Raw genomic sequence first — 25876 nt, 5'->3', positions numbered from 1 at the left:
GGTGGGCTAAACCTGTAGGAGCAACCAGTATTAGAATCAGGTAGGGTAAGTCTGGGAGAGACCAGAATTTCCTGCCTGGTGGACACGATAGTTCAGGTCACTGTTCAGGGGTGCTCTTCTGTCAGCTATAGCTGACCAGGCCTAGATGAAATATCCTTTGAAACCAGCCAGCATTTTTTATACCTCAAGGAATCTTTTTTCTCTTTTCCTTTCTTTTTATTTATTTTTCTTTCTTGATTTCACAGTGTTTGGAAGCATTTCAAGGAAGCTTATGGTTAAAAATATTGCTTTACAGGTAGCCTATCCTGGCAAGTATGTCTTGAGTAGTGGACAAGGATATTCTAGTCACAAGAAAGGTATATTTTTCATATGTAAACAGTTAACTTACATATGGTTTATAATTTTTCCTCCTTCATCTGTTGTACAGTTTTATGTGCTATGTCTTAGGTGCATTACATATATTATTTCACTTAATCTCCACAACAGATCTATAAGGCAGATATTATTGTCTCCATTTACAGGTGAGGAAACTGTGAATTTGCTTACTGAGTTAGCCCTCTAACTCGCTGAATCTGAATAACTTTGGGTACCTGATAAAACTGAGTTTCTGAAGTCAAGGATAAACTCCAGACCCGTTTTCCTCTTTGGTTTTTCTATTTTGGTTCTTTAACAGGAGGAAAAGAAAGGAAGGCGGCAGGGACTGGCAGAATGTTTGAATACATGCATTGACTCACCTCTGTAAGTTTTCATTATGACTATAATAAGGAAAGCTTGAGTGAGCCCTTTTGAGTTGAATGTTAATACACTCACACCTACTAGAAGAAAAAAAAACCCTCATCCTTCTTCAAAGAAAATTTATGAGTGACTTAAAAATATCATGATAGTAAGAGCATTAAGAATGAAAAGTGTGAATATTAATAGTTTCATTTTTATAGTTGCTGTTAAAGGCCTAGCTGAGGGGCCAGGTAAGAATGTGGCTGATTTGAGCATGGAGAACAGGTGGAAGGGCTACAGCAGGTGGACAAAAAAGTCAAGACACTTGAGTGAATGTATTAACCAGGTGAAATCAACCAGAAAGAAACTGGGACCAGGAATCATTCTGGAGACAGGGGTGGATTACAAATGAGAGTCCTTCAAGATTGTCTAGCTTGTAGAACTAAGGGTGAGTAGTGAGTCAGGAACTGTTGATTCCTTGAATTAATGGACATAGAAACTGGGATGAGAAGACTGGGGTAAGCAAGGTGGATGTGGGCTAGGAGACAAAGAGAATGCTATATTTTATCCAAAATCTCCCTGCCCGCCTTGTGAATTTCCCAAACCAGTTCTGCAGTAATAGAAAGGTATGAACCATGTACCCATTCTGATGGTCCACAGGCTCAAACTCCTCCCAGCTGACCATATATTTCAAGCAACCTCAGCAGCACCAGAGTTCATTACGTCTGAGCTCTGTTGCACTGTTCTGTCCATATGTCAAATGAGAACTAAGGCTTTACTGTTTAATTTAGCAATATGTAAGTCATTGGTGACTGGATACAAGTGGTTTTAGTGGATGGTGGTGACAAGAGCATGGTTGGTGTAGCTCAAGAGAAAATGGGAGGAGAAGAACCAGAGATAGCAAGGACAGACAACACTTTAGAGGAATTTTGCTCTGGCGGGGGCGGGGGGGTAGGCAGGAAAATAGGAAATATGAGACTTTAAGATGGAAGAAAGAGGCTGGGCATGGTGGCTCACGACTAGCACTCTGGGAGGCCGAGATGGGAGGATTGCTTGAGGTCAGGAGCTTGAGACCAGCCTGAGCAAGAACGAGACTCTGTCTCTACCAAAAACAGAAAAAATTAGCCAGGCGTGGTGATGCGCGCCTGTAGTCCCAGCTACTTGGGAGGCTGAGGCAGGAGGATCACTTGAGCCCAGGAGTTTGAGGTTGCAGTGAGCTATTATGACGCCACTGCATTCTACCGAGGGACACAGAGTGAGACTCTGTCTCAAAAGAAAAACAAGAAGAGATTATAGCACATTTGTACATTGATGGAAATGATCTCGGAAGAGGAAAATAGTGAAGGAGAAGGTGATCATTTTTGGAGAAAAATCTTTAAGTAGGTGAAAAGGGATGGGGTCCAGTACACAAATGGAGTCAGTTAATTCATTTGTACCAGAGGGAAAGTACAGATGCAGTGGCATGTTAGACGTGATGAAGGAAAGTCTCTTCTGATTGCTTCTATTTTCTTAGTGAAATAAGGAGCAAGGAAATTAGCTCAGAGCGAGGGTGGGAGAAGGGTTTTAGAGATTCAAGGAGAGAGATGTGAAATGTTTCCTTGAGGAGTGGGAGACTTACTAGGGGAATGTAATAGGGCTGTCAGGCAGCCCTGAGTGCCTACTTGAAATTTGTAGTTATGACACTAATCACTCTAGGAAGACTAAACATGCTAGAGGAAAGCCAAGTACACTCACCTTTGTCTTTTTTTCTCTGGAACTCAACACTTTTCAGGGCCTTATAATGACTCCCCAGAGGTCAACATATGTGCCCCAGAGCTTGGCCATGTGGGCCCAGACTTAAACTTTGGGGCAGTTCAAGTGGCTTCAAGGAAATACTAGGAATAGACCTTAATTATAATACTATTGAATGGAATTTTTAAGTGGAAGACGGAATGATATGGTTGAAGCCAAACTTGGCAGAGGGTAGCCAAGTTGCCTGAATGTCTTGTGGAAAGGGTAGTGGCATCAGAAATACTGGTCAAGCCAGGTGCAGTGGTGCATGCCTGTAGTCCCAGCTGCTGGGGAGGCTGAGTTAGGAGGATTACTTGAGCTCAGGAGTTCAAGGCTACAGTGTACTATGATCATGCCTGTGACTAGCCACTGTACTACAGCCTGGGCAATATAATGAGACGCTGTCTTGGAAAAAAAAAAAAAAAGAAGAAAAGAAAAAGAAAAAAAATACTGTTCTATGGTTCTGTTTTTGTTGCAAGGTCATGGATGATGGGCAGAGTGCACAGATATATTAGGGTCTGCACAATTAAGAAGGTTTGTCAGAAGTGGGAAATGAATTTCAGGCTTCTGGCTGGAATGCAATGAAAGTAGTCTGATCAAAGTGGGAGGTGGAGGTGCCTTGTTACAGCAGAGTGCACAGATATATTAGGGTCTGCACAATTAAGAAGGTTTGTCAGAAGTGGGAAATAAATTTCAGGCTTCTGGCTGGAATGCAATGAAAGTAGTCTGATCAAAGTGGGAGGTGGAGGTGCCTTGTTACAGTTTTGGCCTTGAACTGTCTCTAGATTTTGAAATCTGCTGCTATGAAGATGAAGCTCTAGCCTTAGCTTTACATATGATTAGCTCCTCATTCTTCAGGGCATTGCTCAAACATTTCCTCCTAGAATACTCTATCTAAAGTGGGCTTCTCTAAGTTACTCTCCATCATGGCATCTTCAAACTTGGTTGCCTATAAGGGCCAGGCAGATAATGCTTATGAATAAAGCAAGCTGGCTAAGAAACCTGTCCCATCTGAAGGGGCAGCTGCTACTTTGTCCTGTTTAGTGTCATCTAGAGCTGCAACTTAGGACCAGTGTGGCCAGATATAATTTTTAAAAGAAGTTATAAATGATGGTTTTATATAAAATGTCGATTTTTATTTAATGTTGGCCCAAATTTTTAAAAGAGAACTCTGCAGGCCAAACAGAACATATCTGGCCCTCAGGCCAGCAGTTTATGACTTCCGTTCTATTGCATTGCCCCTTTATTTTCTTCCCAGCACTTGCCACAATCTGTGAGTATCTTGTTTATTTTATTTACTTGTTTATTGTCTTATGTTAGTCACTGTTGTATTTCCAGTGCCTAACACAGTGCCTGGCACAATCAGTTCCCAATAAATAAATATCTGATGTTGGATGAGAGAAGTCTGGATTGGTCCCTTACTTAGGAGCCTTTTATGTATTCTCAATATTATTGTTTATATGAATATATATGTATATGTGTATTTATAGATGTGCATGTAAAATATTTTCTCTCAGTCTTTCTCTTGACTTTTAGCTTCATGATGTCTTTTGATATACAATTAAAATTTTTTATTAGTAAAAACTATCAATATTTTATTTTAGGCTTTTGGGCTTACTGTGTTATGAGGAAAGTTTTCCAAAACTACCCTAATATTGTAAATATACTCTGTTTCCTTTCAGTATTTCTGTAGTGTTATATGGTTAGCTCTCTAATTCATCTGGAATTTATTTTTGTGTATGATATGAGGTGAGAGGTCTTTATTATGCTAAGAAACAACCTTTTATTCTTAATTTACAAAAGATTTTTAAAAATATCAACTGTCTTTAGTTTCTGGTGAGAGATTATAAATATGTATATATCTTTTAATTTGACATATGGGTGTGATGTATTAATGTATTCCCTAATATTAAGTTATCATTGTAGTCCTGGAATAAACCCTACTTGATGGTAGATGATTATCTTTAATATAGTCTTAAATTTAGCTGGGCACAGTTGCTCATGGCTATATAATACCAGCACTCTGAGAGGCCAAGGCAGGAGGACCGCTTGAGGCCAGGAGTTTGAGATCAGCCTGGGCAGCATAGTGAAACTCTTGTCTCTACAAAAAAATTTTCTAAAAAATTAGCTGAGTGTGGTGGCATGTGCCAGTAGTCCCAGTTACCTGGGAAGCTGAGGTGGGAGGATCACTTGAACTCAGGCACTGGAGGCTGCAGTGAGCTATGATAGTGTCACTGCACTCCAGTCTAGGTGACAGAGCAAGACTCCATCCCTCAAAAAAATAAATAAATAAATAAAATAAAATATATATATATACACACACACATACACACATTATGTATATATATATTCTTGAATTTGGTTGGCCAGTGAGATTTGTTCATTTATATTTACATTGGTCTGTGGCTTCCTCTTTTGTACATTCTTGTTATTTTTGTGGTCTTTTATCAGTTCTGTATTGGCATTATAAAATTAATCAATTATTTTCATTGTTTTCTGATTTTTTTTTTTTTGAGACAGAGTCTCGCTCTGTTGCCTGGGCTAGAGTGCTGTGGCATCAGCCTAGTTCATAGCAACCTCAAACTCCTGGGCTCAAGCGATCCTCCTGCCTCAGCCTCCTGGGTAGCTGGGACAATAGGCATGTGCCACCATGCCTGGCTAATTTTTTTCTATATATTTTTAGCTGTCCAGATCATTTCTTTCTATTTGTAGTAGAGACGGAGTCTCGCTGTTGCTCAGGCTGGTCTCGAACTCCTGACCTTGAGCCATCCTCCCGCCTCGGCCTCCCAGAATGCTAGAATTACAGGCGTGAGCCATCACGCCTGGCCTGTTTTCTGTGCTTTTAAGAATGGAGTTATCTGTGTCTTACAAGTTTGAAAAAAATTTCCCAGCAGAATTGTCTTGAGCCCAGAGCCTTTTTCTCATACAACTGTTCAGCAAGTTTAATTTTCCTTCAAGATTATTGATTTAATAAGAATTTATACTTTTTTATTTTAAATATATTTTGTAATCCAAATATTTACACAAGTTTTAAATTTTGATGAAGTCCAGTTTATTTTTCCTCTGTCATTTGTGCTTTTGGTGTCATACCTAAGAAACAGTTGCCTAATCCTAGGTAACAAAAATTTACTACTATGTTTTCTTTTCTTAAATTATTATTGAGCTAATAGATACATATATAATTTACCCTCTTTGCCATTTTTAAGTGTACAGTTCAGTGGCAATAAGTACACTTATATTCCTTTTTTCCCTTATTCTTCCCTCCGCCCTCTACTTCCTGGCCTCTGGCAATCACCAGTTTTTTGGTTTTTTTTTTTTTGAGACAAGGTCTCACTCTGTTGCCTAGGCTAAAGCGCAATGGCATCATCATAGCTCACTGCAACCTCAAACTCCTGGGCTCAAGCGATCCTCCTGCCTCAGCCTCCCAAGGAGCTGCAACTACAGGCATGCACCACCATGCCTGGCTAATTTTTTTTTTTTGTAGAAACAAGGTCTCAATATTGCCCAGGCTACACCAGTCTATTCTCTATTTTCATGAGATCCACTTTTTTAACTCCTGCATCTGAGTGACAACACGCAATATTTGTCTTTCTGTGTTTGGATTATTTCACTAACAAAATGGTCTACATGTTGCTATAGATGACAAGATTTCATCTTTGTTATGGCTTAATAATATTCCATTGTGTATATATACCACATTTTCTTTATCCATTCATCAATTGATAGGCACTTAGTTTGATTCCATATTTTGGTTATTGTGAATACTGCTGCAATAAACATAGGAGTTAAGATATTTCTTTGATATACTGATATCCTTTCTTTTATACACCCAATAGTGGAATTGCTGGATCATATGGTAGTTCTATTTTTAATTTTTTGAGGAACCTCCATACTGTAATTCATAATGGCTGCACTAATTTACACTCCCACCAACAGAGTATGAGGGTTCCCTTTGCTCCACATCCTTGCCAGCATTTGTTATTGCCTGTTTTTTTGGATACAAACCATTTTAACTGGGGTGAAATGATACTGCATTTTGGTTTGATTTGCATTTCTCTGATAATTAGTGATGTTGAGGTTTTTTTAATGTACCTGTTGGCTATTTATATGTCTTCTTTTGAGAAATGTCTATTCAGATCTTTTGCTAATTTTTTAATCTTTTTTTATTTTTATTTTCTGCTATTGACTTGTTTGAGCTCCTTATATGTTCTGGTTATTAATCTCTTGTTAGATGGATAGTTTGCAAATATTTTCTCCCATTCTGTGGGTTGTCTCTTCACATTGTAGATTGTTTCCTTTGCTGGGTAGAAGCTTTTTAGCTTGATGTCATCCCAACTGTCTATTTTTGCTTTGATTGCCCAGGCATTTGAAGTCTTTTTTCCTTTTTTTTTTCTTTTGGAGACAGAGTCTCGCTCTGTTGTCTGGGCTAGAGTGCTGTGGCATCAGCATAGCTCACAGCAACCTCAAACTCCTGGGCTCAAGCTATCCTCCGGCCTCAGCCCCCCAAGTAGCTGGGACTACAGGCATGCGCCACCATGCCTGGCTAATTTTTTCTATATATTTTTAGTTGTTCAGCTAATTTCTTTCTATTTTTAGTAGAGACGGGGTCTCGCTCTTGCTCAGGCTGGTCTCAAACTCCTGACCTCGAGCAATCCTCCCGCCTCGGTCTCCCAGAGTGCTAGGATTACAGGCGTGAGCGGCCGTGCCCGGCCGCATTTGAAGTCTTATACGAAAAAATCTTTGCCCAGGTCAATGTCCTTGTGTGTTTCCCCAATGTTTTCTTCTAGTAGTTTCATAGTTTCAGGTCCTAGATTCAAGTCTTTAATCCATTTTGATTTGATTTTTGTGTATAGTGAGAGATAGAGGTCTAGTTTCATTCTTCTGCATCTAGTTATCCAGTTTTCCCAGCATACTCCTATGTTTTTGTCTAAAAGTTTTAGTTTTACATTTACGTTTATGGTCTATTTTGAGTTATTAATTTTTTTTTTTTTTTTTGAGACAGAGTCTCACTCTGTTGCCCGGGCTAGAGTGAGTGCCGTGGCGTCAGCCTAGCTCACAGCAACCTCAAACTCCTGGGCTCAAGCGATCCTCCTGCCTCAGCCTCCCGAGTAGCTGGGACTACAGGCATGCGCCACCATGCCCGGCTAATTTTTTGTATATATATATTTTAGTTGTCCATATAATTTCTTTCTATTTTTAGTAGAGACGGGGTCTCACTCTTGCTCAGGCTGGTCTCGAACTCCTGACCTCGAGCGATCCACCCGCCTCGGCCTCCCAGAGTGCTAGGATTACAGGCGTGAGCCACCGCGCCCGGCCGAGTTATTAATTTTTATATATGGCATGAAGTAGAGGTCTAATTTCATTCTTTTACATGTGAATATTTGGTTTTTCCAGCTTTTTCTTTTCTTTTTTGAGACAGAGTCTTGCTCTGTTGCATAGGCTAGAGTAGAGGGGTGTCATCATAGCTTATTGCAACCTCCAACTCATGGGTGCAAGTGATCCCTGCTTCAGCCTCTCATGTAGCTGGGACTACAGGCACATGCCACTACACCCAGCAGATTTTTCTTTTTTTAGGGACAGGGTCTTGCTATGTTGCCTAGGTTGGTCTCGAACTCCTGGCTTCAAGTGCTCCTCCTGCCTTGGCCTCCCCAAGTGCTAGGATTACAGGCGTGAGCCACCATGCCCAGCCTTCAGCAACCAGTTTTTGACAAGATGATTCTTTCTTCATTGAATTGTCTTGGCACTGTCATTGAAAAGCAACTGACCATAAATTTAAGAGTTTATTTGTGGACTCTCAATTCTATTCCATTGATCTATATGCCAATCGTTATGCCAGTACCACCCTGTCTTGATTACTGTAGCTGTGTAGAAGACTTGTAATTGGGAAGTAGGAGTCCTCTAACTTTGTTCAAGATTGTTTTGGCTATTCTGGGTCCCTTGCATTTCCATCTGAATTTTAGGATAGTTTGTCATTTTTGCCAGATACTATCATCTCTGAATGATAGTTCATCACAAAAAATTTTAAATGTCTAAATTGTATCTAGAAAGGGATCTGATATTATCCCTCTCCTGCATCCTAACTCACATGTTGGATTAGGCAAATATTCAGGAGTCTCCAACTTGGTTCAGGACAAGGTCATTTAAGTTTTTTTGTTTTTAAATTAAAATTTTAATCCTTTTTTTTGAATTTATATTTCAGTAGATTTAGGGGTACAAGTGGTTTTTGGTTAGATGGATAAATTGTATAGTGGTGATATCTGGGTTTTTAGTGCACCCATCACCCGAATAGTGTACACTGTACCCAATAAGTAGTTTTTCTTCCCTCACTCCCCTCCCCTTCTTAGTCTCCAGTATCCATTGTAATACTCTGTATTCTTCTTCATACCCATAGCTTAGCTCCCACTTATAAGTAAGAACATGTGGTATTTGGGTTTCCATTCCTGCATTATTTCACTTCGGATAACGGCCTCCAGTTTCATCTAAGTTGTTGTGAAAGGCATTATTTTATCCTTTTTTATGGCTGAGTAGTATTCCATGATGTATATATATCATATTTTCTTTATCCACTCCTTGGTTGATGGGCACTTAAGTTGATTCTGTATCTTTGCAGTTGTGAATTGTGCTGTGATAAACATAGGAATGCCAGTGTCTTTTTGATATAATGATTTCTTTTCCTTTGGGTAGATACTCAATAATGGTAGTGCTGGATCGAATGGTAGATCTACTTTTAGTTCTTTGAGAAATCTTCATACTGTTTTCCATAGAAGTTGTACTAATTTACATTCCCACCAACAGTATGTAAGCATTCCCTTTTCACCACATCCCCACAAACATCTATTGTTTTTTTGACTTTTTAATAATGGTATTCTGACTGGGGTAACATGGTATCTCACTGTGTTTTGGGGTTTTTTTTTTTTTGGCATTTCATTATTTATTTAGATGTTTAAGCTCTCACACTAAATTTTTGCAAGCTGGAGAACAATGACAAATTATTTCTTCCACAGAACTACAACCACACATTCCCAGAGAGTATAAATATATGGTTGAACTAACATTAATACACATTACCATTTTGTCAATTACATAAATTATCAAGTACCCAAATATTAAGTTACACAGCTCAAAAGGCAGATAAAATATTACATGTCTGATCAATTCATTAGTAGAAACCAACTTTTTTTTTTTTTGGTAAGAGAAGTTGGGAAAAGAAGAAAAAAATCACACTTTAAACAAAAATAAGTTGGTAAACAACTTTTGATAAGTAAAGAAAAAAATTACAAGAATTTCAGAAATTTTGTGATTAAAAATTGTTTTTAGCTACAATTAACAAAGCATCTCTACCTTTAAAAAATTTTACCACATGTTCTGCACAAGACAAAGGCAACATTTTGCTAAAAAATATTTAATAGCTTCCTCTTATTCTTTTTTCAGGCCCCCCTTTTAAATTGCACTTAAAAGTTGCACTCAGAGTGCAAACATGAAATTCACTATAAGGCTTTTTTGTCTGAAGACATTAAAGACATGTAAAATGCAGGGTTTTTTTGTAACAGCACAAAATGAGATTTATAGAAAGACATTAAATAATCACTGTCAGACTTGGTAAAAATCCAAAAAAGAAAAAAATCAATGGTTAAGCAAACCTGATGTATACTGGTATGAATGTGGGAGATGTAAACATAAAGTGAACAGACAACCACATAGGACTTACTTTCAGTCTGAAATGACTACATAAGGTCTAAAGTGTTCATAGTTCCTGGGATTTTAGTTCTGCATGATATTAAAAATATACAAGTATTGTGCTAGGTATGTTGGCACCTAATCTTTCTAAATTTCTTATATATTGATAAGACTGACATCGGAATAGATTTAAACAAGACATAACTCAATATGGCATGATTTTGGGAAAGGTCAACTGGTACCAATGGTAAGTGCACAATTTACATGCTGAACAGCGAGAATATCCTGCTAAGTGTCCAGAAAGGTTGATTGTAACCCAACATAGAGGTTGTAATTCTGTCAAGCTTGGGGCCTGGTAAAACTGCTTTACAACACTCCTATGAAAGCTTCATTAGACTTATTACTGAGCCAACATACTGGCTAATATGTATGACACATTAGGTCCTGTCTCAAGTTTTACTTCCATGGCAATAGCGTCAGGCACCCTAGTTTTATTGAATGTAACAGTTGTTTCTGGGACCATTAGAGTTATCTGAAGCACAACCACATGATACTTCTCCAAATACTTAATACAAAAGTTGCTTGCTGTTAAAAGCTCCATGCTGCTTTTGTCTTACAAATTGTACTGCATCCTCATATTTCATTTCACCTTCAATTAATGCAGGAGCAACAAGCACTGGAGCTCTCCCAAGACCCTCAACACAATGAACAGCAAATATAACAATCAGGTTCTTCCACAAAACTTGATTTTTACAAGACTTAACCAGTCATCAACAATCTGGCTGGATGGTAATACACTGTCATCAAAAGGCCAATCAAGAACATGAATACCTTCTTTCTCCACAAGAGTAGTATCATAAGTTGTTTCACATACTCTTATTATTGTGGTAACTCCATACTTCTTAAGTTTCTCTATAAGTTTGTTTAAGGTTGCATTGATTGAATCGTGTGTAGTAAGAAATCTCATGTTCTTGTGTGTGACCTCTACAGGAGCTGGGAGGTCCATTCAAGCTAATTTAGTTAAAAAAAACACTCAATAGGTTTATGAAAGAATTAAAAAAATTGAATATAGAAATGACACAAAGAAACTGAAGTCTACTTCAATATAGTCCACTTGAAATTCTCAGTGCTTTGAGTATGAAGTTGGAAGTCATGGCAAATGAAATGAACCTCCTAACAAGAGGCAGCAATTCTTCCATCCAATAATACTGAGGCAACAGAAAGGAAATGCACTGAAGTTTACCCCATCCAGGTCTGAACTCGTAAAATGCTGTGCAGATTTCAATTTAACACTTCAATGTCCAGCTTAACCACTCTTATGGGGGCTTCTTGGTAGAGTAGTAACGAATTTCTACAGTTCAATTGTCTGCACAGAGGTCATGCTGTGCCTGGCTGTAATCTCCACTGCCCTTCAGAAACTCCATAAATGTGTGACCAAGAACACCACAGAACTGAGGAATATGTTTACTCATTGAAGACTGTGGCCTAATCACCCAGCAGGTCCTGAGGTAGCCGTGGTGGTGGAGGACAATTAACTACCATATAAGAGCACTCTAGCACCTTATGAAGAAGCCCATGTGGGGAGAAGCTAGGGTGTTTTGTTAACACCCACAGAAGAACTGAGGCCTTCAGCTATCTTGGAAATAGACCCTCCCATTTCTAAGAGCCCCACCCATCTCTAGCCATTATTTGGCTGCAGTCCCTGCTGATACCCTGTCTGCAACCACATGAAAGACTCTGAGCCAGAATGATCTAGCTAAGCTGCTACTGGATTCTAGACTCACAGAAACTGTAAGGTAATAAATGTTTATTGTTATGAACCTCTATGTTTTCGGGTAATTTGTTACATAGCAATATATAATTAACACAGAATGTTGGAAGATAAAATTGAGAAAGTCTCCCAAAGAATAAATAATAATTTAAAAAGAAAATATACGGGAGGCCGGGTGCGGTGGCTCATGCCTGTAATCCTAGCACTCTGGGAGGCTGAGGCAGGAGGATCGCTCGAAGTCAGGAGTTCAAGACCAGCCTGAGCAAGAGTGAGACCCCATCTCTACTAAAAAATAGAATGAAATTAGCCAGACAACTAAAAATATATAGAAAAAATTAGCTGAGCATGGTGGCACATGCCTGTAGTCCCAGCTACTTGGGAGGCTGAGGCAGAAGGATCGCTTGAGCTCAGGAGTTTGAGGTTGCTGTGAGCTAGGCTGACACCACGGCACTAGAGTGACAGGTGACACGGCCCAGGTGACAGAACGAGACTCTGTCATTTATTCATTCATAAATATATACATACATAAATAGAAAATATAGAGAAAATTTAATAAATTAGATCAACTCAGGAGGTTTTATACCTGGCAAATGGTAGTCTGAAAAAGAGAAAAGAGGAAATAGAGAATAAATTAACAAAAAAATAAAATTCTCAGAAATGAGACGTATGAATTTCCAGAATGAAAGAGCTCATGGAGTATCCATCATAATAGATACATAATGAAAAAAGACCTACAGTAAATTTCATCATTATGAGATTTCAGTACTAGGGAATAAAAAGAAAATTAAAAGCTTCCAGAAAGGAATAAAGAAATTAGGGCCAGGCTCACGCCTATAATCCTAGCACTCTGGGAGGCTGAGGTGGGAGGATCACTTGAGGCCAGGAGTTTGAGACCAGCCTGAGTAAGAGTGAGACTCAGTCTCTACTATTAATAAAAATACAAAAAAATTAGCCGGCTGTGGTGGAGCACACCTGTAGTCTTGGCTACTCAGGAGGCTGAGGCTGGAGGATCACTTGAACCCAGGAGTTTGAAGTTGCAGTGAGCTATGATTATGCCACTGCACTCTAGCCTGGGTGACAGAGTGAGACCCCGTCTCAAAAAACAAACAAAAAAGAAAGAAAGGAAAAAATGAAAGAAAGGAAGAAATTAGTCACATAGGAATGTAATTGGAAACTAGAAGATAATGAAAATATACCTTCAAAGTTCCGAGAAAATGATTTTCAACCTAGAATTCCATATCTAGAAAAACTGTCAGTCAAATCTGAGGGTAGAATAAAGAAAGTCATTTTAGATTCATAAATATACCTCTTACACATTCTTAGAAAGCTACTTGTGGATATATTCCAGAAAAGGGAGGGAGTAAATCAAGAAAGAAAACATGGGATCCAGAAAACGGAATACCTTAGAGAGAGGAAAAAGCAAGTCCCAGGACAATAGCTATGCAACAGGCTTTGAGAGTGAACAGTCCAGACTAGAGTAGAAGAAAGTCAGTCTGGGAAAGAATGGAACTGACAGATTATTTGTTGTGTTTTCAGTGACTGGAAGAACATGTCGCTGTGCCTTTGCCAGAGCTGTTGAAATACTGCGGAAAGAAGTAACAAGTACATACTGAAGCAAGTGAATGAACAAATGGTGGCAATTCTTAACTCTAGGGATAAATAAAAAGTCTCTAGGGATAGGGAAAAGGAAAGGAAAAGTTACAGTGACATTATTTGGCTTAGTAGTGAACTTTTTAAAGCATAATTTTAAGACTACAAGACTACTGATTTAATATATTAGTTTTCTATTGCCGCATCATAAATTATCATAAATTTATTGGCTGAAAACATTTATAATCTCACAGTTCTGTAGGTTAGACTCTGGATAGGCTTGACTGGGTTCTTTGGAGTATCACATGACTGAAGTCAAGGTCTTGGCTGGGCTGGGGTTTTATCTGGAGACTGTAGAGAAGAATCTACTTCCAGAGGCATTCAGGTTGTTGGCAGAATTTAGTTCCTTGTGGTTATAGGACTGAGGCCTTGCTGGCTGTCAGTAAGGGGCCACTTTTAGCTCCTAAAGGCCACCTGTATTCCTTGCCTTTGTGGCCCCCTCCATCTTCAAAGTCAGCAATGATGTATCAAATCATACTCATGCCTCCAATCTCTGAATCCCTCTTCTGCTGCTATCTGGAGAAAACTCTGGGCTTTTAAAGTTTGTGTGATTAGATTAAAGCCACCAAGTAATCTTTTTTCCATACCACCTATATTAACAATCATAGAGTGCTATCTCACCTTATTCAGAGGTTCTACCCACAGTCAAAGGGGAGGGGATTATACACAAGTGAGGTCCATTGAGTGTCACTCTTGGAATTCTGCCTACCTCAAACCTAAAATTGTGATATAGCTATACTGGAAAAATTAGGGTGGGGGATGGGAAGTGTGTGGTATAAGAAAGCTAAATTCTCAGATGTCATAACAGGAAGGCAATATATAAAACCAAAAATGGATAAATCAACATATAGCATATAAACATTTTCTTTAGAAGTAGGAAGGTAAATATCAAAAGAAAATAGTTGAAAATAATTGCCTCTGGAGAGAGTAGGTGGAAAGGCTGGGGCAGGGGACTTGGTTTTCATTAAAAGCTTTTTAGCCTTTTTTTTTTTTTTTTTTTTTTTTTTGAGACAGAGTCTCACTCCATTGCCTTGAATAGAGTGCCGTGGTATCAGCCTAGCTCACAGCAACCTCAAACTCCTGGGCTCAGGCAATCTTCCTGCCTCAGCCTGCCTACTAACTGGGACTTACAAGTACACGTCACAACACCCAGCTAATTTTTTTTTTCTATTTTTAGTAGAGACAGGATCTCACTTTTGCTAAGGCTGGTCTCGAACTCCTGACCTCAAGCAATCCTACCACTTCGGCCTCCCAGAATGCTAGGATTACAGGTGTGAGCCATTGCGGCCCACCTATCCATATTATTTATGTAATATTATTTAAGAAAATAATTAAAAAGATAACTTTTAAATATATCTGTTGTATTAGACATGGGGAAGGTAACTATAAAAGATTGGGGGGAAATTATAAAAATCTTTTATAAATCAGATAGCTTTACAAATGTGATTCCACTTTAAATAAACCAAACTGGAAATTGTAGATGATGAATTGAAGGGGAAAAGGGCAAGATGCTCACCAATAGACACATTTTCAAAAAAAGGAATTTCTTTGGCACTACTTAAGAAAAAAGATGAATGAATCTACATTTATACATACAATAGTTCCCCCTACCCTTTATCCGACGCGATGCTTTGCAAGACCCCTAGTGGATGCTTGAAACTGCAGTTAGTACCAAACCCTACATACACTATGTTTTTTTCCTGTGCATACTGGGTGGATATGCTGGACAAAGGGATGATTCACTTCCCAAGTGGGAGAGTGCAAGATTTCATCACGCTACTCAGAATGGCATGCAATTTAAAACTTAGGAATTGCTGACTTTTGGAATTTTCCATTCAATTTTTTTTTTTTTTTTTTTCAGAGACAGGGTCTCGCTCTGTCGCCCAGGCTGAGTACACTGGTGGGATCACAGTTCACTGCAGCCTTGAACTCCTGGGATTGAGTGATTCTCCCACCTCAGCCTCCTCAGTAGCTGGGACTACAGGCATGTGCCACCACGCCCAGCTAATATTTTTGTCTTTTTGTAAAGACAGGGTCTCACTATGTTGCCCAGGATGGTCTTGAGCTCCTAGCCTCAAGCCATCCTCCCGCCTCTGCTTCCCAAAGTGCTGGGGTTACAAGGATGAGCCACCACACCTGGCCTCATTTAATATTTTTTGTGACCGTAGTTGAGCAGGAGTAACTGAAATCTGGGAAAGTGAAACTGCAGATAAAGGGGGACTACTATATTAAATGAAAATAAAATGTATAGTGTATGTCTTTTCTTGAAGTTTAATCTTTTTAAAAAATTAATTGATCAACTAGTAGTCTATAAGAGATACTTTACTGTAATTTTACATTCAACTTTCATCATATAGTACTTATTAATTGTTCCAAATTTGCTAGTTTGATGCCTAGCGGTACCTTTTTATCAGGGATCTGTAGTTGGTGGTTAGAAGCTTATGGGTATTAATTAGGTGAGCCACATCCCAGGGTCAGATGAGTCACATTTAGTTCAAGATGTCTCCCACAAGAATGGGATCAGTGGTAACTGGTTGCCATGTCAAATGGTAACTTCATTAAATTCTTGTCCTAGAAGTGAAATTCCCATTTTCTTTGGAGGAATAAGAATTGGTTGGATGAACTCCTAGCATTGAGTTTTCACCAATAACTTCAGCAAAGTTTGAGTTTTAAGCATAGGAAACAAATCAAACTATTGTTTTGTTATCTGCATACAGTAGTTGGACTACTTAATTATGATTCTATAATGAGAATGATGGGGCGGGGGGAGAGATAAGAAAGAACCCATCCAGTTACTTTTTCCCTTGCAGAACACTATTTTGAAGTTGTAGAATGTTGTAACTTTCTTAGGAAGTTGCCCAGGGGCTATGTGAACAGGTTGCAAGGTTTTGACTCCACATAAGAGTTTTCAAGTTAAGAATTGTGGCCACTACCAAAGTTACCATTTAACTCTAGAGAATGGTGGGCTCCTGGCAATCTTGAGAACTACTTTCTGGGGAACAGTGGATAATTCTATATGAAAGCCCACCTGACATTTGAACCCAGGGTTTTCGGGTTAACTGATTCTCCTAGAAAGGCTGACCATGAATCATTTGTATGATTGATGGCCTGCTCACAGGAAGAGACCCGCATCATTTGTCCCCATAAATAACAAGGTGTTTAAGAGTATAGGCAGAGATGTTAGACAATTTGGAATTAAATTCTGACTCTATTGCTGTGACTTTGGGTAAATAAATAGCCTCTTTGAGCCTCAGTTTTCTTATTGGTAAAAACGGAATAGTAATACCTACCTCACAGGAATGTTAAAGGATTAAATGAAATTAAGAATGCAGAGTGCTTAGTATGGTGCCTGGCACACAGTGAATAAATAGTTGTTTATTATTAAGTGCCAGAGCCAACAACACTACGGATTAATTAGCAGTTAGCAAGTGAAATCCTCTGTCCGTATCTTGACAGGGTAACTGCAGGGTACGAAATTAAGGGTGAGGGGAAGTAAGTAGGAAGCAGAGGTAGCAAATTCGATGTCCAGTCTTCTAACTTTAAATTCTAGACCACCAGTTTGGCCAAGCCTCCTGCCTCTGATGCTCTGTCACCAGAATGAGAAAACTTGGATAAGCAGATGGCATCAGGACACTTCCCTATCTATCATCCCACAGAGTAGTGGTCCCCAACCTTTTTGGTACCAGGGACCAATGTCACGGAAGACAATTTTTCCACAGACAGGGGTAGGGTGGGGGGAGGGGGGATGGGAAGAGGGAGGCAGAGCTCAGGCAGTGATGTGCAGCCCAGTTCCTAACAGGCCACAGACAAGTACCGGGCTATAGCCTGGGGTTGGGGACCACAGCATAGAGGACTCTGGACTATAAAGGATTTAATTAGAAACTAGCAAGTGGAAATCCTCTCTAGCAAGTGAAGTGTTCCTCTCTGCCTAGCCTACAAAGAATTGAGACCCAGGCCTCTTTGGACTGGTATCAAGTCTTGTTCACTAGTGTTTAAGTGGCTGACTGGGTAGAAAAACCCCAGGCTGGTGCTCAGTTTCTTCATGGTAAGGGAGTCCCATCCAGTAGGGGCAGGTAGGATTGGAGCAGCCAGGAGAGACTTACTCTTGGCCTGGACAAGTGAAATTTGTGAGTTTCCTGAAGGGCATGTTTTTCTGAAAGAGAGTGGAGAAGAGCTTGTCTTTAACTGAAGACAAGAATAGCCTCATGACATAATGCTGAGACCCAGCTGGGGTAGGGCAGAAGAGGGTTGGTATTGAGCTATTAAGGTGTATCTAGGTTCACTGAGGGCCCTTTGTACAAATCTTACCAGGAAGCTGGATAGTAAAACAGAACTTCTTTGACAGAATTACAAAGAGGACAGAGAGTGTCCAATGGAGGCCTACATAAGACGGTCCTTCACAATCTTAACTTTGCGCTTTTATTCTTTCCCAGTCACCTCTTCCTCCACCCCAATAGAACTTTTGCTTTAGCACCTACCTACACTTAATTTCCTTCACACATGATGGAAAACAAGTGGCTAGGAAGTGGCCCTTCTACCCCTCTAACTCAATATTCCCCTTACTTGTTTCTTCAGTTGTGTTCCTTTTTTTGTTCCGAAAGGAATTTTGATATCCCAGTAGATATAAGTTGAAGAAGGCCATCTCAACTCCTCCCTGACCTCTTCTGGAATGTTCAGGCTGAAGGACTGGACTCTGTGTTCAGTAACCATGGTAATAGCCTGAAGAGTTACCATGACTGACACTGCCTTTGTCTAATGGGGCACAGGGTTTATGGGTTCACAGTGAAGCTGCAGTGGGCAAAATTACTTCAGGAAAATGCAGGCATCAATTGTCAGTACCCCTTTTCTTGACCCAGTCTTTTATTGTAAGCTTCAGAAGGCAGTGAGTAGAAAGAGCACTGACCTGGGCTCAAATCTTAGTTTTGCCATATAGTAGGTATCTGACTTTGAATAGATTAATTAAGCCTCAGTTTTTAATTTTTTTCCTTAGCCTGGTGTTCAGTACATAATGGAACCTTAACAAACAGTGTTTAAATCTGTAAAGTGGTGGCTCATGCCTGTAGTCCCAGCACTTTTGGAGGTGGAAGCATGAGGATGGCTTTACCCCAGGAGTTCGAAATTACAGGGAGCTATAATCGTGCCACTGCACTCTAGCCTGGGAGAGAGAGAGAGAGAGAGAGAGAGAGAGACCCTGTCTCTAAAAACAAACAACCAACAAAAAATAAGGGATACTTCCAATGAGTCTTTAAGTTATTTCAGCAGTGGTGTGCCAATTCATACCAACTCTGGAGAACTTGTTAAATTTTCATTAATTTTGTGAGCTGGTTGTTAAGCCATTGTTAAAAATTAAATTATTTAAACTTATAATTAAGTCATATTAAAAATAAAGGTAGTAAATACTAAAAACTCATCTCTAATTATTTTACTACATTTTACTATCTATGCTCATGAGTTTATTTAATTTCATTGTAACTGAATATTCCACCTTGTTTTTTGCACTCTTTTTACTTTTTTCTTATCAGTTTGGGAAGTTTCTATTGACATATTTTCAAGCTTACTGATTCTTTCCTTAGTCACGTCCAGTCTACGGATGAGTCCACCAAAGGCATTCTTCATTTCTGTTACAGGGTTTTTGATTTCTGGCATCTTCTTTTGATTCTTTCTTAGAGTTTTCATCTCTCTGCTTGCATTACCTTTTGTCCTTGAATGTTGTCCACTTTTTCCATTAAGAGTCCTTAACATATTAATCATAATTACTTTAAATTCTGTCTGATAATTCCAAAATTTCTGCCATATGTGAGTCTGGTTCTGATGCTTGCTTTGCCTCTTTAGATTGTATTTTTCACCTTGTAGGATGCCTTTTAACTTTTCTGTCAAAAATTGGACATGATGTATTTGGTAAAAGCCAGGTTTTGTGTTAATAAGGCTAGGAGTTAGGCTGTGTTTACTTTTTCTATAGCTGTAGATATCGGAGGCTAAAATTTCTTCCTGCTGTCCTTGTTTTTGTCATCCTTGCTATCTTTGAGTTTCCTTAAGAGAGTCTTTCTTTTATGTATGTATGTATCTTTCTATCTATCTATTTATTTAGTTAATGAGACAGAGTCTTGCTCTGCCACCTAGGCTGGAGTGCAGTGGCGCTAACATAGCTCACTGCAGCCAAGATTTTTTTTGAGACAGAGTCTCTGTCACCTCAGGTAAGAGTGCGGTGGTGGTATCATCATAGCTCACTACAACCTTAAACTCCTGGCTTCAGGCGATCCTCCTGCCTCAGCTTCCCGAGTATCTGGGACTACAGGTATGAGCCACAACACCTGGTTTATTTTTCTATTTTTAGTAGAGACGGGGTTTTGCTCTTGCTCAGGATGGTCTTGAACTCCTGAGCTGAAGCAATCCTCCCACCTCAGCCTCCCAAAGTGCTAGGATTACAGGTGTGAGCTACCACACCGGCTGCAAGACTCTTTCTTAAACAGGGTGTGAGCTTTGCAGTTTTTTCATTTGGAATCCCCTGTTATTGTACAGGAACGCTACTAACGTAGTGGTGAGATGGGGAGGGGGGCATTCTCTAATTCTGTTATTAGGTCTCTACATTTTATTGAGCTTATGTCTCTGGGCTGTGACCTTCACAAGGGTCTCGTCCTTTTTCCCCCTTATGTAAAACAGGAAGACTAGTGGAGGCTGCAGTGGGGTACTTCCCTTCTCCTACATCGGTCAGATTCTGTTAAATAGTTTCCCTTAAGAGCAGGCCTTTTTTAGGCCTGTGTGTATTTCAAAATGACTACTTTTTCTCTCTCCCTGCTGGAACCACAAGGGGATTTTTTTTTCCAGTTTTCACAGTGAGAATTCAGTGGGGCTCCTGGAGGTAAAACTCACAAAAACATCAAAACTCTTTTTTTTTTTTTTTGAGACAGAGTCTTGCTCTGTTTCCCAGGGCTAGAGTGCCATGGCGTCAGCCTAGCTCACAGCAACCTCAAACTCTTGGGCTCAAGTGATTCTCCTGCCTCAGCCTCCTAAGTAGCTGGGACTACAGGCATGTGCCACCATGCCTGGCTAATTTTTTCTATATATTTTTAGTTGTCTGGCTAATTTCATTCTATTTTTTAGTAGAGATGGGGTCTCGCTCTTGCTCAGGCTGGTCTTGAACTCCTGACCTCAAGTGATCCTCCTGCCTCAGCCTCCCAGAATGCTAGGATTACAGGCGTGAGCCACTGCACCAGGCCTGGGAACCCTTAAAGGCTAGGCCCCGAGGAGTTTTTTAAATCTCTCAAGCTAGTGTATGTTCAGTCTCCAGCAATTAGTCAATTGCCCTATGAGTATTTCTGTCAGCTGCTGATTCCAATAGCAGGTTTTACTCCCAGTAAGTTTCTGTCCCACCTGTTCTAAGTCCATCTGTCTCTCTAGTTTTGGGGGCAGAGGTTTGCTCCATGATCTCAATTCTCTCATGGGTCTAAGAAGGGTTGTTCAGTTTCAATTTTAGTTTTTTTCTTGTTGCGAGGATGGCAGTGATGACTTCCAAGTTCTTCATCTGTCAGACTGGAAACTGAAGTCCCCATCTATCATATCTGTCTGGAGAAAATATTATATGATGGTGTGTGAATCTCTTCCCAATTTGATATTGGCATCTTGAAATCAGCCATGGTGGGAGAATTTACAACACAGAAACTGGCAAATATTACAATGCTTGATTTATTCATTTTGTTGATTGTCTTGATGTAGGAAAATGATAGAGAAAAATGTTAATTCAGATAAAGTTGAAAAGTATACCATGTCTATGGCCATTACACTATCAATAACACAAAAAATTGGAACATTCTTCCATCATTCAAAAACTATTATCCAGTTCAGCAAAGATGTTTCTCAAGTCATTGACAAATAAGTGAAGTTCCAACATAAGTCTTGTTGTTCCACTTTCATCTTATTAATGCAAATGAAAATACCAACGAACATTCAAAACTATGCAGATGGTCCCCAGTTTATTATGGTTCACTTATGATTTTTCAACTTTATGATGATATAAAAGCAATGTGCATTCAGTAGAAATTGTACTTTCAGTACTCATACAACTATTGTTTTTCACTTTCAGTACAGTATTCCATAAATTACATGAGATATTCAACACTTTATTATAAAATAGGCTTTTTATTAGATAATTTTGCCCAACTGTAGGCTAATGTAAGTGTTCTGAGCATGTTTAAGGTAGGCTAAGCCAAGCTATGATGTTTGGTATGTTGGGTTTATTAAATGCATTTTTGACTTAAAAGATATTTTCAACTTATGATGGGTTTTTTGGGATGTAACCTCATCATAGGTTGAAGAGCATCTGTATTTGTTTGTCCATTGCAGCCATAGATTGGGTCCTGATTCAAGAATTTGGCAAAATCAAAGAAAATAGTCTGTGAGAATCAGTTTGCTATAGGAAATTTACAATAAAGAAGACTGTATATTTTATTTTTTATAAATTATGTGCTATACATCCTTTATATCAGTATTTTACAATGAACTTTTGTACATATGTATACACACACAATATTTTTTCTTGATAGTTACCAGCACCCACACACACCATGGCTGATTTCAAGCTATCAAAGTGACATTACTGAATATGGAGCTGGAGAGTGTTACAAAGAGCACACTATCTTTTCATATTTTAATGTGAAGACTATATGAATGTCGGGGAAAAATTGTTCTAACAGTAGAAATGGTAATGTTTGGCATGACTAAAACATGACATTTATAAGCACAGTGTAAAATAAGATAAAACAATGAAATATGGTATAATGCTATACCCACAACAAGATTAGTCCAGTGAATAGGAAGAGTAGCCCTATAGGTGTGATTTACAGGAAACAAAGTCCTATTTACATTTTTTAAAAAAGAAAAAAGTGTTGGGTGTGGTGGCTCACACCTGTAATCCCAGCACTTGGGGAAGCTGAGGTGTGAGGATAGTTTGAGGCCAAGAGTTTGAGGCAATACAGTGTAACCCTGTCTCTATAAAAAGTAAAAAAATTAGGCGAGTGTAGTGGCACGCACCTGTAGCCCCAGCTGAGGTGGGAGGATTGCTTGAGCCTAGGATTTTGAGGTTATAGTGAGCTATGATCGGGCCACTGCACTCCAGCCTGGGTGACAGAAAGAGACTCTGTCTTTAAAAAAAAAAAAAAAAAGAAAGAAAGAAAAAAAAAGGAAAATTCCTCTAGCTTAAGATTTTGTCAATTGTTCTTTAAGAGCAATGTATCTGAAGGCTACTGTTATTTCACCAATAGATGTGTATTGAACACCTACTACATAGTGTAGGTGGTGTTCTATTAAATGGATGCAGAGATGACATTCCAGATCACACAGCTAGTTAAAACAACAGCTGAGATTTTTGAGGACATTATACTAAGTGAAATAAGCCAGTCACAAAAAGACAAATACTGTATAATTCCACTTATAAGAGGTATCTAAGGTAGTCAAAGTCAAAGAAACGAAGGTAGAATGATGGTTGTCAGAAGCTGGAAAGAGGAGCAAATGGAGAGTTTTTCAATGGGCATAAAGTTTCAGTATTGCAAGATGAAAAAATTCTAGAGTGCTGTTGCACAATGATGAGAATATAGTTGACACTACTGAACTGTACACTTACAAATAGTTAAAATGGTTGGGAAAAAAGGAATAGCTGGGCTTTGAATCTAGGCCTGACTCAAAAACTCATATATTTAGCAATTATTAATATGTTACCACTGATTCCTACTGTCAAATAATTACATCTTCAAACGAAAAATATTTTCTTTCTCTGATTTACACAGGACCCCCCTCTTCTGTACGGCAGGGTAGCAAACCATGATTAGTAGCTGCATTGCCTGAAGCCTGACAGAAACCAGAATTTTTTCCTGGAAGAGTGGCATACTAAGCCAAGATAGAAAATTCAATATGTATGGAGTCATCAATCCATCAATCCAAGAGATTAAGTGGAGAACCAAACACAGTTCAGAGCATTAGGCAAAAGGGATATGGAAGAAATAATTTTGGCTGTTTAGAAGACAACATACATGACTACGTAACTGAAAAAGTGTTATTCTACTAAAAAAGAATCTATTAAAAAAGTATATATTCTATTAAAAGAAGAAAAGTCTGCGATGAAAGTAGTTTGAAATCATAAGGTACTTTACCTTATAAACAGAAGTCATTTAAATCTTCCTGAATCTCATTTCTCCAGGGTATAATGGAGCTAATACTCACTGTAGGTTGTATATGGCAGAGGAGGGCCTGAAATATTAATAGACAGGAAATACTTCTGAGAATGAATTAGGATCAAACATACTGAGTAAAAGCAGCCAGATCTGGAAAGGACAAAACCCAAAATATTATAAAAGACAAAGGATTCTAATATTATTCAAATTTATCTAAAATAATCCAAATTTAATCAAGGCAAATTGAGTATGGCTCCAGAAAAGCAGGCATACAGGTTGCTAGAATGGAAAGAACAATGGAATTAGACTTGATTTGATTTTTTTTTTTTTTTTTTTTGAGACAGCGTCTCGCTCTGTTGCCTGGGCCAGAGTGAGTGCCGTGGTGTCAGCCTAGCTCACATCAACCTCAAACTCCTGGGCTTAAGTGATCCTACTGCCTCAGCCTCCCGAGTACCTGGGACTACAGGCATGTGCCACCATGCCTGGCTAATTTTTTCAATATGTATTTTTAGTTGGCCAGATAATTTCTTTCTATATTTTTAGTAGAGACGGGGTCTTGCTCTTGTTTAGGCTGGTCTGGAACTCCTGACCTCGAGCTATCCACCCGCCTACAGCCTCCCACAGTGCTAGGATTACAAGCGTGAGCCACTGCGCCCGGCCCTAGACCTGATTTTTAAATCTACACTTAGGGCTGGGGCCTAATCCTAGCACTTTGGGAGGCCAAGGGGGCTAGATTGCTTGAGTCCAGGAGTTTGAGACCTGTCTCTACAAAAAATAAAAAAAATTAGCTGAGGTAGGAGGATCACTTGAGCCCAGGAGTTTGAGGTTGCGATGAGCTACAATGACGCCACTGCACTCTAGCCTGGGCAACAGAGCAGGACCATGTCTCAGAAACAAAAACAAACCAACCAAAAAAAACTGCACTATTAGCATTATTAGCAATGTAGTGTAGGGCAAACTACCTGATTTCCCTGAGCCCCAATTTCTGTATTGTAGGGTGTTTCGAGCATTTTACAAAGATTTATTGACTATTTACTAGGGCCAGGGCTGTACTAGGTAGGTGCTAGGGATACAAAAATAAAGGCCTTGTTCTTGCCCTCAACTTCAATACAATGTAACAAATACTATGATAACAACAAGATCTACTGGATATTTTCTAAGTACCAGTTACTATTATAAATGCTTGTAACTCATTAAATATTCACTCCCTTTCACAAACTAAGCGTTATCATCTACATTTTATAGAAGAGGCACAGAGAGGTTAAGTATCTTGTCCAGGACCAAACAGCCATCAGACTTTGGGGCAGGAATACATCTTGACAAGGGGCAGGAATTTATAAATTTGTGCATGTGGCAGGTAGTGGTGGGAGCTTTTTACACTGAAGGACAGTTTTACTTCACCCATTCGCAAACAGGGATTAAAATATTACCGCTCGGAGTTGTGCCGATTCAACGAAATAGTATTAATATATTTAAGAGTCAGTACTGCCCCTGGGACATGTAAGCTCTAAATTAATGCTATTAATTTCATTTGATTCCTTTAAGTTGCATCACTGTGACGAATCGTAGGAATGTTTCCATGGCTTTGGCTACATACTGTGAAGTGACTTCTCTAATGGGTTGTAGTACTTTACACTGCTATCAACCATGTCAGAGGCTCCTAGTTGCTTTGATATACGATACGGCCACTTTCTTTAATTTTTTTTCAGTTTCTGATAGTCTCACCTGTTTTCTCTTTCAAGCTCTTCACCTGCCCCATTTTCATCGCCGACTCCGCTACAAACGACATTCTCCGAGACGCAGCCAAACGGCGCGTGGGCAGGAAGCACGCCACAACCCACCACAACCGAGCACTCACCGCCTCGCTGAGGGCGCGCTCAGCCCAGTTCTCGCGGGAAAGGACGTGGTTTTTAAACGTAAACTTCTACTCCCACCCCCTACCTCCCAAGGTGTCACGTGACGCGCCTGCGTCCTACCCTCAAGGTCTTTCCTGGTATATTAGCTGTTACGGGGTGTCGCGAGGTCCCTTACGGAAGTAGGCCCATTGACTTTCGCTTCCTCGACGGAAGCGTCACAATCTGGCTGTCGACTCGTAGCGGAAGTTCGTCACGTCGCAGTTGCCTCCGCACAG

General features: G+C 39.4%; 1 protein-coding gene and 1 pseudogene across 3 annotated transcripts in view; both read right to left on the bottom strand.

Annotated features, from left to right (window-relative positions):
* Window positions 1-25600, bottom strand: part of SPMIP11 (sperm microtubule inner protein 11) — a 33486-nt gene extending 7886 nt beyond the window's left edge. The window contains exons 1-2 of one of the 3 annotated variants that reach the window (XM_069490768.1): window positions 25471-25600; window positions 23725-23821 (exon numbers count right to left, since the gene is read on the bottom strand). In XM_069490768.1, coding sequence (XP_069346869.1) covers window positions 23725-23742 — 18 coding nt within the window. In that variant the 5' untranslated portion in view covers window positions 23743-23821; window positions 25471-25600. Of the gene's footprint in view, window positions 1-18145; window positions 18413-20953; window positions 21090-23724; window positions 23822-25470 lie in introns of those variants that run through there. The other 2 variants (XM_069490767.1, XM_069490766.1) reach the window with 2 other exon arrangements.
* On the bottom strand, window positions 1543-14864 carry LOC138396714 (protein tyrosine phosphatase type IVA 1-like; annotated as a pseudogene).
* Window positions 25601-25876: the final 276 nt, after the last annotated feature.

Source organism: Eulemur rufifrons, chromosome 16, assembly GCF_041146395.1.
Source record: "Eulemur rufifrons isolate Redbay chromosome 16, OSU_ERuf_1, whole genome shotgun sequence".
NCBI classification, from domain to species: domain Eukaryota; kingdom Metazoa; phylum Chordata; class Mammalia; order Primates; family Lemuridae; genus Eulemur; species Eulemur rufifrons.
The sequence above is the reverse complement of the archived record's forward strand: the minus strand, read 5'-3'. Positions and strand labels throughout refer to the sequence as shown.